At 42.5% G+C, this 15,878-nt stretch overlaps 1 protein-coding gene across 1 annotated transcript; it reads right to left on the reverse strand.

Moving 5' to 3' along the window:
- Positions 1-642: 642 nt before the first annotated feature.
- On the reverse strand, positions 643-14,960 carry LOC114614848 (alcohol dehydrogenase 1-like). Its single transcript, XM_028760494.1, has 9 exons — positions 14,905-14,960; positions 12,519-12,620; positions 9,428-9,566; positions 7,669-7,756; positions 7,316-7,535; positions 6,435-6,695; positions 4,119-4,254; positions 2,392-2,530; positions 643-804 (listed from the first exon to the last, which is right to left on the reverse strand). The coding sequence occupies exons 1-9, from the start codon at positions 14,920-14,922 to the stop codon at positions 780-782; spliced, it is 1,128 nt and encodes a 375-aa protein (XP_028616327.1). The 5' UTR covers positions 14,923-14,960; the 3' UTR covers positions 643-779.
- Between the last annotated feature and the right edge of the window lie 918 nt (positions 14,961-15,878).

Genomic DNA, 15,878 nt, shown 5'->3' on the forward strand with positions numbered 1-15,878 from the left:
TGCAAGTGCAGAGGGTAGATTTGAAGGGACAGAGAGATAAGTGGGACTGGGGTGCATGATGTGAAATTCACAGAGAATCAATAAAAAGTTAAAAAAAAGAAAAGAAAAGAAGAGCTAAGCCTCATTCTCTTTTTCTGAGTCTCTCAATTCCAAGTGAGATGACTACACTGGATTTGGTGAGGAAAAAAGGCTTGATAGAAATGGGGGTGGTGTCAGGGAGGTGCTAGAGATGGGACTGTGTTCCTCTGAGAAGATCCTATACCCTCTACCTTAATTGCAAGTTTTAAAATCTCCCAAATAGGCAGCTGGGGGCCATGCTTCAGTACTTCGTGAGTAAAAGCAGTGGTTGATGCAAACGCTGAAGGACAGAAGATGGCTCACTGCATCTGAGTGCCTCTCACTAATGATGGCTCTACAGCACTTTGGAAAACCCACAATATCATCAAGTCAACTCAAGAGCGGGTTGAAAGGTGCCAGAAGTTTGCACCTATTCAGGCACCTAGAAGACGGGACACGGAGACTGCTTTCATGTACTAAGGGCAGACATCGGTTGGGTTGTGGACCTGATCAATACTATCATGAATAAAATGCCATTGTTTCTCTTTTTAAGATCACAGTGTAAGTTACACAACACCCGTTCTTCCAACTTATTTTATTATCAGTATAGTCTAGAAGTCCTCGTTTCGGGAGAACAGCTGCACTCGGTATCTGCCTCTTCCGGTTGCTCTTGGGCGCGGAAAGCCCTTCAGGTTGCTTGTGAACTCTTTATCACTGAGATCTCAGAAGAGTAGAACACAGCGGATGCTGAAATATAAAAGCATGATCATGTGATGCCTGGGAAGCACTGAAGTCAGCAAAGCGACTGTATGCCGCACCCTAAGGACTCTCAATGCCCACACCCACCTTGATTCCACCATTGCCCCAATTTCTCCAAGTAAAACATTAGCATCTGAATAGCGCGTCTGGGTTGGAACCAACACCATACAGAAAAGGAAGGCACCCTGTTCTAGCACCTTTCCTTGTGGATGCACAACCACAGAAGAGCCCAGGACCACATTGTAGCTTCTCTTCAACATCCCGCTGATGTAGCATTGTGCCTAATGTCTGGACCAGTAAGAAAAAGAGGGCTTTCTTTTCCTCTTGCAGTATGCCTACTGCCTGCTAGGTGCCTTTCCCTATACACAATAATAATTAAAAAATTTCAGGTGAGTTTTCCTGGAGCGTTGTTCTTGATTTAAATGGGTTGACATACTCAGTGAAAAATTGACAAAGAAAAACAGGGCAAAAATGTGAAGGTTTTCATAAAAAAAATTAAGCAAATGAAGTGTGCAGGCAGGGTTGGGGGGGAAAGTATGATGAACTGGAGACCTTCTTCCTAGTGAAACCAGAAAAAGCACATTCTCGGCAGTTGTGATTGGTTCTTTACTGTTGCTACTTGCTCTACTCTGACTCTGCAACACTTGTAGCACTCCTGGAAGACAATTGAAGGTCAATTGTCTCCAAATTGAAACATTTGCTCCCAGAGAGAGAAAAAGGACTCATAGAAGTCAGGAGGTAGACAAGCTACTCAAAGTCCAGGAAAGCTGAAGCTTTCATGATTCTGTAGCCCTGACACAGTGTCATAGAAACAGTAGCAACTGCTCAAGAGGAGAGTCTCACCAGCTCAGCTATAGACTTGGGACAGTTAGAACTGTTTGTAAGTGATGCAGAAAGGTGCAGGGATGCAGCCCTTGTAATCATCACCCACGCTGAGGGGGTTTCTCTGTGATTCAGCTGTTTTAGAGTCACCCCTGTTCCTGTGAATAACCCTGTGTCCCTGTTAGTAACTCCAATAAAAACAAAGTTGGACTCAGGTTACTTTGGCCTGTTGTGAGTTCCCCTTCTGGGGTGAGTAGGTGTGTGTGTGTGTGTGTGTGTGTGTGTGTGTAATACAAGTCCCCAAGAAATCTGTCTCACACAACAACAGTCTGCCGTCAATTCTTGAGCATTAAAAGAACATGTAAACAAATTAGTACTGGGGGAGTAAATGAAGCAGACCTACAGTTGTGCTAGCATGTGGGTTGAGCATTGTTCAGAAAAGACGTATAAGAATTTGTCCCTTAGCTGGAGTCTCGAGTCATTTCTTAGACTTCTTGCAAGGTTCCTGACTCCAGAGATTCAATTAATTTGTTGTAGGTAATTTCTCAACCCCCCAAAATAAACACTATTGACCAATGTGGAAAAATACATTATCTTCAGTATCCTTCTGAAATTCTGAAATTGAGTGGGTAGACGTTTCCTAAAGAGAGGCCTATAGGTAAGCCTTTTCCTATGTTGATGATGTCAGGAAACAGCGAGATGTGTATAAAACATACTAAGGGTTCGAGTAGATATATCATCAACAAAACTCACGCTTTTCCTGAATGATACAGCTCCAAGGCTTTGTGGAGTTGGTTAAAAGGCAGCTGATGAGTCACTAAAGGATCTATATTAATCTTATTTTGAAGATAATCAGTCACTATTTGGGGAATGCAGTCTCTGGTTTTATAACCTTCAAAACAAAAAGTTTATTATTTTCATATAATATTAATATACTCTTAATAATATGACCCAAGACCAACCAGGCTGCTGAGATGGCTCAGTGGGTAGTGGCACTTGAGTAGAAACATGACAACCTGAATGAGATCTGTGGGACCCACGTGATAGAAGGAGAGAACCAACTCCAGCAAGTCGTTCTCTGACATCCTTGTGTGTATTCTGGCATGCACACACACACACACACACATTCAAACACACAAGTAATAATAAAATAAATGTAATAAAAAATAAGAAGTATCCATCAACCAAAAGAGAGAAAAAAAAAGAAATCAGTGAATTAAGATAGATGGGTAAGATGTCCATTTTTATCACTGACCATGAAAATCATTTGTTTCCTGAGAAGCCACTGAGTGACAGCTGTTGTTTAAATGTGGCTACTATGGACAGTTCTGTTACTTAGTCATCTTTTAAATAAAATCTGGGTCAACATTCATATTCCCAAGCTGAAAAGCAACCTTTTAACCTTATTAACCCACACTGGGATTACCATTGTGAAACCATTTCCCCTCACGTATATGGGGAGGGCACGGGAATGTTCTTTATCTGCATACATAGAACTGGCATGGGTCTGCATACATAGAATTGACATGGGCACCCTCTTTATTCATGTGCATGGAAATGCATGGAGAATCCTCTATATCCACATGCTGAGAATGACATGGAAACCTTTGCCTACGTCCATGCAGATTGCACAAGAGCTTCTCTATCCACATGCATGGCCGTGGAGTGGACACTCACCACTAGATAAATGAGTAGAAATGGAAGTGTCAGTTTTTCAAATCAGCTAATCAATATTGATCAGAAATAAGGATTTTTCTGGAACTATAGAAGCACCTGTCCAAACATACCAGTTTAGTGCATGCAATGGCACTTAAGACACTAAAAGACATTGCTGTTAAGATAGCACAATAAACTTTGAAGCCGTCAACACAGAACTGATGATTAAATTATTCTAATTGTCACAAGAACATTTCTCTAGGAGAAAAATGATAGTCCTCAATGCCTCCACTATTTTATTTAGCTAATTAAAAATTAATTTGATGGTTTAGGAAAATGCCTTTTTTTGGTAAAGTACTTTTCATGAATTCGTGTCCCCAGCACCTAAATAGTCAGGCATTGTGGTTATGTACATGTAATCTTAACAGGAAAGTGGAGACAGGAGGACCTCTGGAACTCACTGCACAGTTAGTCTTGTTCAGTTGGTGAACTCCAGGCATAGTGAGGGACTCTGTGTCAAAAAAAAATAAGCAAGACAGAGGAAGACATCTGATATCAAACTCTGCCCTTCACATGTACACTCATGTAGTCATGTTTGTACACCCTTACACATGACATGCATGATCATACATGAACCTGCACACACACACATGAATTCATACACATACCTATATCATACGACACACTTCCCAAAATTAAACTAAAAAGTAATTTGAAGAACGTTACGCTCATTTCAGGAGGAGTCTTTGGACACATTTACCCTTGATGTCCGGTCCCCTAAGGGGAGGAGCTAAGTGACCACACCCTTCTCCTCACCCACCTACCTCCCAGACACATGCTCTTCAGGGTTTTTCCGGATAAAATCTTGGATGCCTCAAGGGATATCTGTGCATCTGATGGAGCCAGCCCAACGATCACACACACACCATAGCTTTTGTTGCAGGAGTTCCAAGCAGCAATCTGAGAAGACAAGGATAACCCACTTGCACATCCCATGAGATCGCACCAGCTGCCCACAAAGGGAAAGAATCCTGGATATGCTGGGACCTTGAACTTCTCTTGGACTGATGCTACTTCAAATTCAACAACATTCACCACTGTGATCGGTTGTGGGCGTCTCCTCAGAGAATCAGGGCAGCGTGGAAATAAAAGATGCAGACTCAGCAACTTGTGAGACTCAGGCAATTTCTTTAACTTCCTGTTCACTGTTTGTCTGTAATGTTAGTCTGATTGTTGAATGATTTATCATCCTTAAGATCTCCAGAGTGCTCTCCTCTAGCTGAACAAGATGCCCAAATGAAAGAAGGCCAAGGGGAAGAAGGTGGCACTGGCCTGCACCGTTGTCAAGAAACAGGAGGCCAAAAAGGTGGTCAGTCCTTTGTTTGAGAAAAGGCCCAAGAACTTTGACATTGTGCAGAACATCCAGACAGAAAGAGATCTCACACATTTCATCAAATGACCCCACTACATCAGGCTGCAGTGGCAAAGAGCCATCCTCTATAAGTGGCTCAAGGTACCTCCTGCCATTAACCAGTTCACCCAGGCCCTGGACAGGCAAACAGCTACTCAGCTGCTTAAGCTTGCCCACAAGTACAGGCCAGAGACAAAGAAAGAGAAGAAGCAAAGGCTACTGGCCCGTGCTGAGAAGAAAGCTGCTGACAAAGGGGACATCCCAACTAAGAGACCACCTGTCCTCCGAGCAGGAGTCAATACAGTCACCACTTTGGTGGAGAACAAGAAGGCTCAGCTGGTGGTGATTGCCCATGATGTAGATCCCATTGAGCTGGTGGTTTTCCTGCCTGCCCTGTGCAGAAAGATGGGTGTGCCCTACTGCATCATCAAGGGAAAGGCCAGGCTGGGGGCCTGGTCCACAGGAAGCCATGCGCCACTGTTGCCTTCACACAGGTTAACTCGGAAGACAAGGGTGCTCTGGCTAAGCTGGTGGAAGCTATTAGGACCAATTACAATGACAGATACTAGGAGATCTTCCACAACCAGGGAGGTGACATCCTGGGTCCTAAGTCTGTGGCTCATATTGCCAAGCGGGAAAAGGCAAAGGCTAAATAACTCGAGAACTCGCCACTAAACTGGGTTAAACGTACACTAAGTTTTCTGTACATGAATATAATTACAAAATAATCTTCCAAAAAGAAATTCTTCAGAGCTACACCCGTGTACAAGAATAAATGGTACGTTCAGTCAAACTGCCGTAAAGGCCATGCATTCTGTTTGTCTGACTTTCTACTTGCTCTGCTTTAGTGCTCAATCAATTTCTGCTAAAACAGAACAGAACAGAACAGAACCCAACAGAACAGAACAGAACAGAACAGAACCCAACAGAACAGAACAGAACAGAACCCAACAGAACAGAACAGAACAGAACAGAACAGAACAGAACAGAACAGAACCCAACAGAACAGAACCCAACAGAACAGAACCCAACAGAACAGAACCCAACAGAACAGAACAGAACAGAACAGAACAGAATCCAACAGAACAGAACATAGTAAATATAGATGCAAGGAAGCTTGGAGAAGCTTCATTTTTAAAAAATGATAAATTTTCCAGTGATCCATACGCATACATCTTTAAAATTTATTTTGTCTTCTTAACTCTGTTTTCTTTCTCTTTCCCTCAGATTTTACTGTATTGGCCTCTTTTCTGTCACCTACATCTCTACACTAACATCCTTCAGCCTTAGACTTAGGAATTAGCCACACATTTCAATGTAATGAGTGTTTACATTCTCTTCTTTAAACTTTTTGACCCTGGAGGGTGGCACCTAGTTCATTAATTCCTGTAGCCATAGAACTTGACTCATGGAGGTATAGGAATTTGACTTACGTGTTTCTCAAATTCTGTTAGAAAACACAGTTAAATATATGTGATCCAATAATGTTCTTATTTAGGTATGAATAACTAGAATTGAGAAATGTGAATTACTGATCTCATGGTTCTTTGCATGCTTAACAATTTTGTACACACTAACTTTATATCTCTTCATACATATGGCTTTTGTATAATAAAATAAAGCTGTGGAATGGATTTATATTCCATTTTTCATCTAGAGCACACAGGCTCAGAGAGTCTATAATTATGCATGCCCCCCCCCCCACTCCCACTGTGCCCAGTAAACTCACCATGGTATCAACCAGTCCGATGGCCTCAAAGGCAAAGTCAACACCAACACCTGTCATCTCCTTCACCACCTCCTGGACAGGTTTCTTGAGCTTGTTAGGGTTGAGACAGTCAGTAACTCCCAAGGTTCTGGCCCGAGGGAACTTCCGCTCATTGATGTCAACCCCAATGATTCTAGCCGCACCAGAGGCTTTGCAGCCCATGACGATAGATGAGCCGACCCCTCCGAGTCCAAAAACCACACAAGTGGAGCCAGGGGTGACCTAGAGACTCATACAATGTGCTTGTATTAGTTTTCAAAGCTGGGCATAGACAGTTAAGAAAATAATAGCGAGTAAAAACCTAGTGAGCTTTTTGAAACTTAGGTGATCATTTGGACAGGTTTAGCATTGTCTCCGCCCCCACTCCCCCACCCCACTGCCGCGTGGGCAAATACCTGTGATATAGAGGTAACACAAATTTAAGTGGGGTGCAGTCAAACCATTGAGCTAGACCACTCCATGGGTAGAAAGAGGTTTATTGGGGGTTGGGGGATGGGGCGGGGACAAACTGCTGAGCTGCAGGAAGTGGGAAAAGCCTTGTGAGTTTTATTGGGGTAGGTTTCCAGGGGAGGTCGATGGGGGCCAGAACAGCCGGGAGTTAGTGTGGGGACTTTAAAATGATACAGGCTGTTTGGGTCACTAAGGAACTAGATATGCTTTGCTTTTGGGGACAGAGAAGGGAAGTAGTTGCTTTCCTGATGAACAGAAACCCGCATTATAAGGTTTCTGTTTACCAGATAAGAATCCTGTTTATCCACTAAGAATCCAGGCCTCATTCTTAGGACACCGGTTAGCGGCAACACCAGTCAGGCCCACTCGTGAACTACAAATACTTTGCTTACCTTGGCTGCATTAACAGCAGCCCCATAGCCTGTAGGGACGCCACAGCTTATGAGACAAACTTTATCCATAGGAGCAGCGTCATCAATTTTTACCACTGCAATCTCGGGCACGACAGTATACTCTGTGAATGAGCTTGTGCGGAAAGAGTGATAAATCTTCTGTCCTCGGCAGGAAAACCGGCAAGTCCCGTCCAGCATCACCCCAGAACAAGGAAAAACACTGTTCCACAGAGATGCAGACAGACACCCACATACAGGCACAGACATAAGGAGTTGAAAAGAAAGAAGTGGTCACTAATGGGCACATTCCACGCGAGCCATTTGATAAAAGGACTAGGGACAAATCTACTAACTCTTGCTTGTCACAGAAGTTTCCTTTGGGGTGCAAGCAGGCGTCACATTCTCTACACTGAGGAATGATGAGGGTGAGGACTTTGTCTCCTGTATGGGATGGGGAAGATAAACCAATAAATTAGAAATTATTAATGGACTAAAAATATAAAATCTTACCCATTCTCTTGAAAACATGCTATGGACAGATGACAGTAGCCAGTGTGACATCTGGCGTTGTTTAAAGCATAGGTTGTTTTATCTGGTTTCAGATCCTTATCAATTTTTAAAGATGAAGAGACATTGCCTGCTGGATAGATAGTTGCAGGGCTGCTATTCCCTACTTAGAAAATGGAACAACAGAACCAGGAAGGAACCTCAGAGTCATCCAGTTTAATTCTTTTGCTTTCCATTTAAAAAATTTCAACCCCTTGAAATTTTGATTGTAGCCTGTTTACAGTAGCCTAGCCTTGCCTGACCCCTTGAGTCTTGAGTCTTCCCACTGACTCCCACTCCCACACAAACATTCAGCACTGGCTGAATGTGATGGCACTGGCTTTCCTGTGATGAATTCTGGGCTTCATCAACTTCAGGGGGAAATAAGGTTCTGTCTCTCACACTTTCTTTCTGGAAAAATTACTATAAAAGGTAGCTTTAAAGCCACCGAACTCCGGAAAGAATCTTGATAAAGTTTGAGTCTTGGATCAACTCACATCCCTAGAGGTTTATAGTATCACACTGAGGGAGTAGGTGGGAGGACGGTTAACCTACTCAGTCATCACAGACTCCAGAAGACTGGTCAGGGTCTACAGTGTTGTCTCTGTACTGGCCCTTACCCATGCATGTTGTATAGGAAAATTCCTTAAGATGGCATTAAAAAAAATTTCTAAGTGTAGATAAAGCACATCTTACCTTTATTGACTCTACAAGTTTCTAGATACTAGTTCTAATATCCGGAAGGAGTTCTAACTACCCTTTTCCTTCAGTACTCGTAATTGGTTCCCACAGAATTCCCCATGGAATCTTTCTAGCTAAAGCGGAGGTAGATTGTGAACCCTCCTATTTATACTACATTCTGGGAGACAAATATTCAGCCCTATACTTTCTTGCTTTTTCTTTGATGCACAGTGGGCGTCTCATAATTGCTATACATTTTGTGAATACACTTGATGGCCGTGAATGGCCTTGCTAGGCACTTTCTTAAGTTCCCTCTCTGCAGCTGGTCCCAAGCTACAGAGTTCCTAAATCATCATCTACGAGCGATTGCTCATTCACTGTGATCGCTTTAGGCATGCTAAGAATAGCAATGTCAAGATCCTTTAGGATGCAACTGGGGAAGATTTATTGACATGTAACCATCATCCTGTCCTGTAACTTTCAAGCGGACCATTCTAGTTGATTAAAGCATTCATTCATTTGACAAACACGCCAACTTTGGAATGAGCGCTATTCTAAAACGTTCTGGGGGAATAAAACCATAAGAAGGAGTTCTTAAGCCTAAGGATCTTTCAACATGTTTAGAGGTTCTCTGCTCTTAGATCCATCTTTAGCTGGCTTTGGGTAGAGACCCAGGAACTGTTCTCCATACCATATATTTGTGAGAAAAGAGGTGACAGGGATGTGGCTCTTTGGACTACTGGCCTCGTTTGATGACATGATACCTTATCAACTAGAAGAACCTAGAGGCAAAACCAACTTGTTTTTCTGCTGAATATACTAACAGTGCAGGCAGAGTGCCTCCTCCTGGATCAAGAGTTCCCTGGCAAGCTTCCCATTTTCTACCTGGTTTCACGGAGCAAACTCCATCACCAACACTCTCCACAATTCCTGCTCCTTCATGACCCGGAATTAAAGGAAAGTTCATCAAGAGTTCTCCTTTCAGCACATGGTCATCAGAGCCACAGATCCCTGAAGAGATCATCTGTATAGAAATTAAATGACTAAAAGACAACTGGTTTACCATTTTTTTTTCCCTCCCGCCTTTGTGGCTTGAGTGTTCAGTTTTGCTTTGTTTGATACAAATGACCTCACTTGCTTTCTAAAACAACACTCAGGTGTTAGAACAAAACCTGCCCCTAAAAGAGAGATCCTCTTTCAAAAGGGCAGATCCCACTGCCAGTAGAGACCCAGCCATACCTCCCTGCAGCTCTCTCTGTGACAAGTGGCAACCTGCGTTGTGACTCTGAGTGTAGAGACCACGCGTCTACCATGTTGAACCAAATCATGTGATATAAAACGTCCCAGTAGCCCCCTTACCCCAAGACTTATAGAAGCCAGACTTTCTCTTTGTTCTGGGGATTTGCACCGAGCTTTCTCAGGGGTCTTTGCTTGGGGAGTACCCTAGAGACTGCTCTCTAAGAGGTGGCGACTCTGGCCTCACGCTGTTCCTGTTCCTCCTGTGTGGTTGCTCTTTTCTTCTCTTCCAATCTTTCTCATTTTCACTTTTAACAAAGTGTCACTTCAGGCTTTAAAGAGAAATCTCTCCCCTTTACATCTCCGACGTGTTTCCAGTTATTGTATTGTTTCTGTCTAAGGACTCCCTCTTCACCTTGTACACTGCACTGTTTCTCCCCTGCAATCGTGAGGCCTGATGCTGGCCCCGAAGCCCTTTCTCCCAAAAAGCTGCATCTTTGATCAGCCCACTGCTGGCTTATTATTGCTTCTTTTATTATCATTGACAGGAAGCACATAGAAGGTCTTACCACTCACTGATTTAGATATGGAGGAACGGAGACCCAGAGACTTAGAACAACTTATCCAAAGTCACACGGTATTCCTAGTTTTATTTTTAACCATGTATACGCATGAATATTTGTGTAGGGATGTGTGCATACAAGTGTCACTGCCTGTGGAGGCCAGAAGATGGAGTAGAATCCCCTGGAACTGGAGTTATAGGAGGTTATGAGACAATAAACCTAGGTGCTGGGAACTGAACTCAGGTCCTCTGGATGAGCAATAAACACTCACTGAACCTTCTTCCCAACCTGTAATCTTCCCTTCCTTCCTTCCCTCCTTCCTTCCTTCCTTCCTTCCTTCCTTCCTTCCTTCCTTCCTCTCTCTCTCTCTTTCTTTCATGATATCTTGCCAACACATTTAATTGTTGTTGTTGTTTGTTTTTTCTCTGTTCCTCTTGTAACCCCTGACCCCCATCCTGAATCTTGCCCTGCATTGTTGAGCTGTTATGGGCAGGAATGAAGTACCTCTCTATAGTTGTGGTACTCTGTGTATCTAGTGTTAAATTTCCTAAAATAAACAGGTGATTTAGTGTGTGTTATGGTGTGGAGAAACATTTTGGTCTGGTGGCTATGTGGTAAAGGACTGGTCCTAGATACTCTGAGAAGCACTGAAACTTTCAGGCAGGAGGCCTAGCTGGTGACTGTTGGATCACTGGGTAAATGCCTCTGAAGAGAATTGTCCCTTAGCCCTCTGGCTGTGGCATGACTGGGTTTGCTGAGCTTAGCACTTCTGCTGAGCTGAGCTGAGATGCCTTCCAGTGACTCTTTCCAGACAGGGTTTTAGAGGCTAACACAATGTATCCAGGCTTAAATCATGAGAGCAGAGTAATGAGTCCCTTAGTCACTGCATATGCATTGCCCTAATCTTTGCTTTCTTAGGGCGTAGGTACATGCATGCCAGTCTAAAAAGAACTACCCCAAAAACCAAAACCATGATTGATATATTTATAAAAAGATAAAGAGATAAAGAGAATATGTTCTGTGGGTGTGTGGAGAGGTATGGGGGAAGGGGATGTCTCAGCGGGCCCATGCAGAGGCATCTCTTCCCTCTGAGGGATAAGCCACACACACTGGTATAGTATAGAATAGAGTTTATTCAGGGCATGGGGAGGGGAGTTAAGAGGGTAGTAGAGGCAGAGAGAGAAAGAGAGTAGAGAAGTAGAAAAGTAGAGGCCGGCCATGAGCACGTGGAGAGAGGGGGAAGGGAAAGGGGAGGGACGAGGGGACAGAGAGAAGCTAGAGGAAAGAGATCAAGAGAGAGAGAGAAGGGGGCAAGCAGCCCCTTTTATAGTGGGCCAGGCCTACCTGGCTGTTGCCGGGTAACTGCGAAGGTGGAGTTTAGACAGAGTACTAACAATGATACTGAAAAAAGAAAAGCCCTTTGGATCACACTGAAAAATACATAGGCCTATAACAGTACATGGTTTAAGTTAGAATTATTATAGTTAAAACACAATGATCATACAGGTAACATGTTTGCTAATGCATACAGTTATTAAGAATATGTGCACATACCCACATACAGGCATTCATACTATGTATATTTTAAAAACTAATAATTAAGTAAGTAATAAACTCTAAAATAAATCTTTAAAAAAAAAAAAAGGAATATGTCCTCTGCTGTGGTGACATATGCTTACAGTCTCCGCACTCAGGAGGCCGAGGCAGGAGGGTTGTAAGTTTGAAAACAACCTGAGTTGTATATTGAGATTTCTGTGTCAAACAACTAGCTCTCAATATTCAATAATATCACTTATTTACTTTAAAATCTTTTTCTTATTTATTAAGAAAAGTGAGAAGAGCAATATGCAAAAATGCTTATGTCATTTATTCATGTCTAGGCCCATGCATGTTTTTAAACAGACTGATTTTAGGTGTGTATGTGTTTTGCCTGTACTGTTGTCTGTGCACCATATGCATACAGTGTCTGTGGAGGTCAGAGAGGACATTGGATCCCTTGAAGCTGGAGCTACCAACGGCTGCCATTTGTAGGTGCTGGGAACAGAACCTTGGCTCTCTGGAAGGGGAGCCAGCGCTCCTAGCTGCCGAGCTACCGCTCCAGCTCCTACATCTGTTTTTAGAGTGTAGTATTATTTTCTTTTGTCTTCAAAAGTGAAGGCTGGCCCACCTAAGCTTACCTTAATACGAACTTCTCCGGACTTCGGCGGCTCAACTTGCACCTCCTCAATTGAAAGAGGAGACTTTTCTGCCCAGGCAATGGCTGCGCGACACTTGATGGTCTAACAGATGCAAAACACGATGGCGGTTAACAACAAACTTCATTTTTTTTTTCTGATCACACTTGCTATTATTTGTCAAAGTATGAAAGTCACAGGGAGAAAGCCGAGAGTAAATAAATATAAGTAAGTCCTGAGAATTTAAGAAATTTCCTCCAAATCTTTCAAAATACTTATTTACTTAAAAACTTTAATAATTTAAAAATAATTCTGTCATTTCGTATAAGGACATTTTCCACTTCCTTCTCCTCCTCCTCCTCCTTCTTCCTTGTTTTCTTTCTAAAACAGTGTTTATTGAACCATTACCTACCATAGACATGTTTGTAAGAATTTTTCTTGACTTTGAAGAACTTCATAGTCATAGTTTACAATGACTACTTTATTTGAGTATGTCCTAATTTTCTTAATAATTACCTAGATATGGGAGCGTTTCTATTGCTTTTATCTTACAAAGGGTATTGCAGTGAACATATTTGTTCATGCTTTTGTTTTGTTTGTTTTACTTTTTTTGTTTGCTTTTTTTTTTTTTTCTGGGTTTGTTTCCATAAGTGAAAATCTCTTTGAAAGGATGGAGTCATTGCTGATTTCCAGATCTCTTTCCAGAAAGATTAAATCACTGGACACACTCCCCAGAATAATAAATAGTCTATGCTATCATGCATTTCATTTTACTTATCATTGATTATATTGTTAAACAAAATATTGGACAGGCAGAAACAGCCTCGTATCTTCATTAGTAATTTTCAGTGTATCAGTGTGGGTATTCAGTATGGTGAGCAGAGTTGTAAAAGGCTTGGTCCTGTGTTTACAGAGCTATTGGCATCTTGTTTCTTTTGTTAATGCAAATGTTTCCTCAAACATCAAAGGAGTAACTTGCTGCCTGTCAGCTTGCCTTTTTTTTCCTCTGCTGTTTTGCTTATATTAATTTTGTGTGAAATTATGCATGTTTTGTGATGTTTATTCATAGAAGTCTCTTCCTTTGTAATTTATCCCGTTTCTACAGTCTGAAATTTCTGTGTCATGACAAATGTTTCTTATCCTCTTTGAAGTTTTTTCAGTTTGATTTTTGAACACTTAACTCATGTTTAACTGAAGATTGTTGCGTTGTATAATGTGAAGCTAGAATGTAATGTGTTGTCCCCGGGTAGTGTGGGTTAGCATTCTTTTCTACCCTTTCTCCTTACATTAGCACTGTTGCTGCGGAACAAATTCTTATTTTTCCAGGCTTCTCTTCAGAGGCTGTTTCTATTGCCCCTGGTGTGCATTCTTACAACAGCCCCTTCCTCAGTGAGTAGACAAGCTTAACTTTTAGATTTAGTACTTGGAGATGCTAGTTTGTATAGTTTGAAATGTGTTCCATGTGTAGGTGTAACTTCTGCATTGAAAATTGTAAATGGAGTAAATTTGTTGTGTCTTCAAGAAATCAAGACTCCAATGGAAGAGAAAATACAGGAATTTATCATGTAAAGAAAAGAGAAAGGTGTCACAAGAGTGTCCAACTAAAGGTATAGAAAATACTACTTCTGTCTGAGAACAACATAATTGGAATAATTTTTGCTTTCACTCAAAAGTTTCCTAAAAGATAACTTTTAGGGGGCGAGGGGAAATTCCTTATTTCAAAAGCAATATACACATAACTCAAAACACTAAGTTACACAGACAAATGTGAGGAGAGGAAGCATGGGAAACTTGGCATCCAGCTCTCCCCAATGCTAACAATAGAGGGTAAGTTCTTCAACTGAAATTCTCTGTGTGCACTGTGTGGGTTTATATGACCACACTGAGCACTCCGGTCACAAGGTGATGTTCCATGTAATGTAATGAGTAACTTTCAGGTGACCTTTACTGACTATGTAAGACTCACTGACTAATACATTGTAACCGCAGCTTTCTAATATTTAATACATTGTAACTGCAGCTTCCTAGTATTCCACAGATGTTGCTTCCATCCCGGCTTTCTTCACCATGACACTGTCAACCTGTTCCTAAAAACATATATGAGGGATACTTTCATGAGGATCCATTTTCAGATCAAGGTCCCTCCATAGCACAGCAGATAGCACGTCAGCCCTTTAAATTTCCAGACAAAATAGTAGGCAAAATTTTAAAGATTTTGCTACAGTATTAGCAAATGATCCCTTGTGAACCTGTCAGAAATCCATTCACCAAGCAGTGGAGGAAGACTTTCCACACCATTAAAACTTGACAATAATCTGTTCTGAGAGCACAGAATCTGAACTGATGGCTGTGAAGGTGACATGGGGCCATCACAGAGCAGCTCACTCACCTTTCCCCTGGTGTCCATGGTGACTTTTCTGGTTTCCTGTGTGTCCTTTGGGTATATCTGAAGCTTGGGAACCCTGGTCAAGTATTTATAGGGATCATGAAACCGAGAGCCATTAAAAGTAATTACCCTATCAAGATGGAGACGACCAGAAGGAGTAGAGAACCGGAAGGAATATGAAAGACAGGGAAAGGACGATGAGGGAGGAGATAGACTGACAGCCAAGGTGGTGGGTGGGACAGAGTCAGCTTGAAGATGAGGCAGAGGCAAGGGGCTAAGAGACACTGCAGAATAACATGCAGAGAAAGAACAAGCCAGACAGCACCTGCTAATTAGCCAACAGGAGGGGCAAGTAGATAGATGCTATTGCCAAATGAACAATAAAGACCTGGTTAAGCCTGGCTTACCTGTAGTCAGAGGAATGAAAAAGTACAAGCATCCCCATGAATTATAACTTAAAAACCTGAGAACTGCATTGTGCAAATGAGGAATGCTAAGATGAAGTAAGGCGTTATGAAAGACGCTCACACAGGTCAGAGTGTGGCTGTCGGGGTAGAGCTTACATAAAAGCAGGGGATGGGTGTGGATCCAAAACAGGGGGCTAAGTTAACCAAGGTGACATGAAATAAGGAGGCCACGCTGGTGATATGGATGGGGTGGGGAAGGTGTTCAAAATTTGTGACTCTGGCCTGACCCAGTAGGCATCTGCTTTTGCTGAATGAGTGAACAGAAAATAGGAGAGCAGGCAGTCGTACCCTGACTGCAGGTGAGCTCTGGCTGCTGCTGTTTGCCTGTAGTTCGAATCTGGTAGTCCTGTATGCACAGCATGCTCCGGGACCATCTGTAATGAGCCCCCCTCCCCACTTTGTCATCTCTGCTAATACCCAGGGCCTGCCATCCTCACGGCGCACCGCTGCTTTACAGTGAGGGTCATTTGTTGGAAGCAGGGGTGAGAAAGTCACTGGGGACAAAGGCCT

The sequence above is a fragment of the Grammomys surdaster genome, unplaced genomic scaffold, assembly GCF_004785775.1.
Source record: "Grammomys surdaster isolate TR1022 unplaced genomic scaffold, NIH_TR_1.0 126531, whole genome shotgun sequence".
Classification (NCBI taxonomy): Eukaryota; Metazoa; Chordata; class Mammalia; order Rodentia; family Muridae; genus Grammomys; species Grammomys surdaster.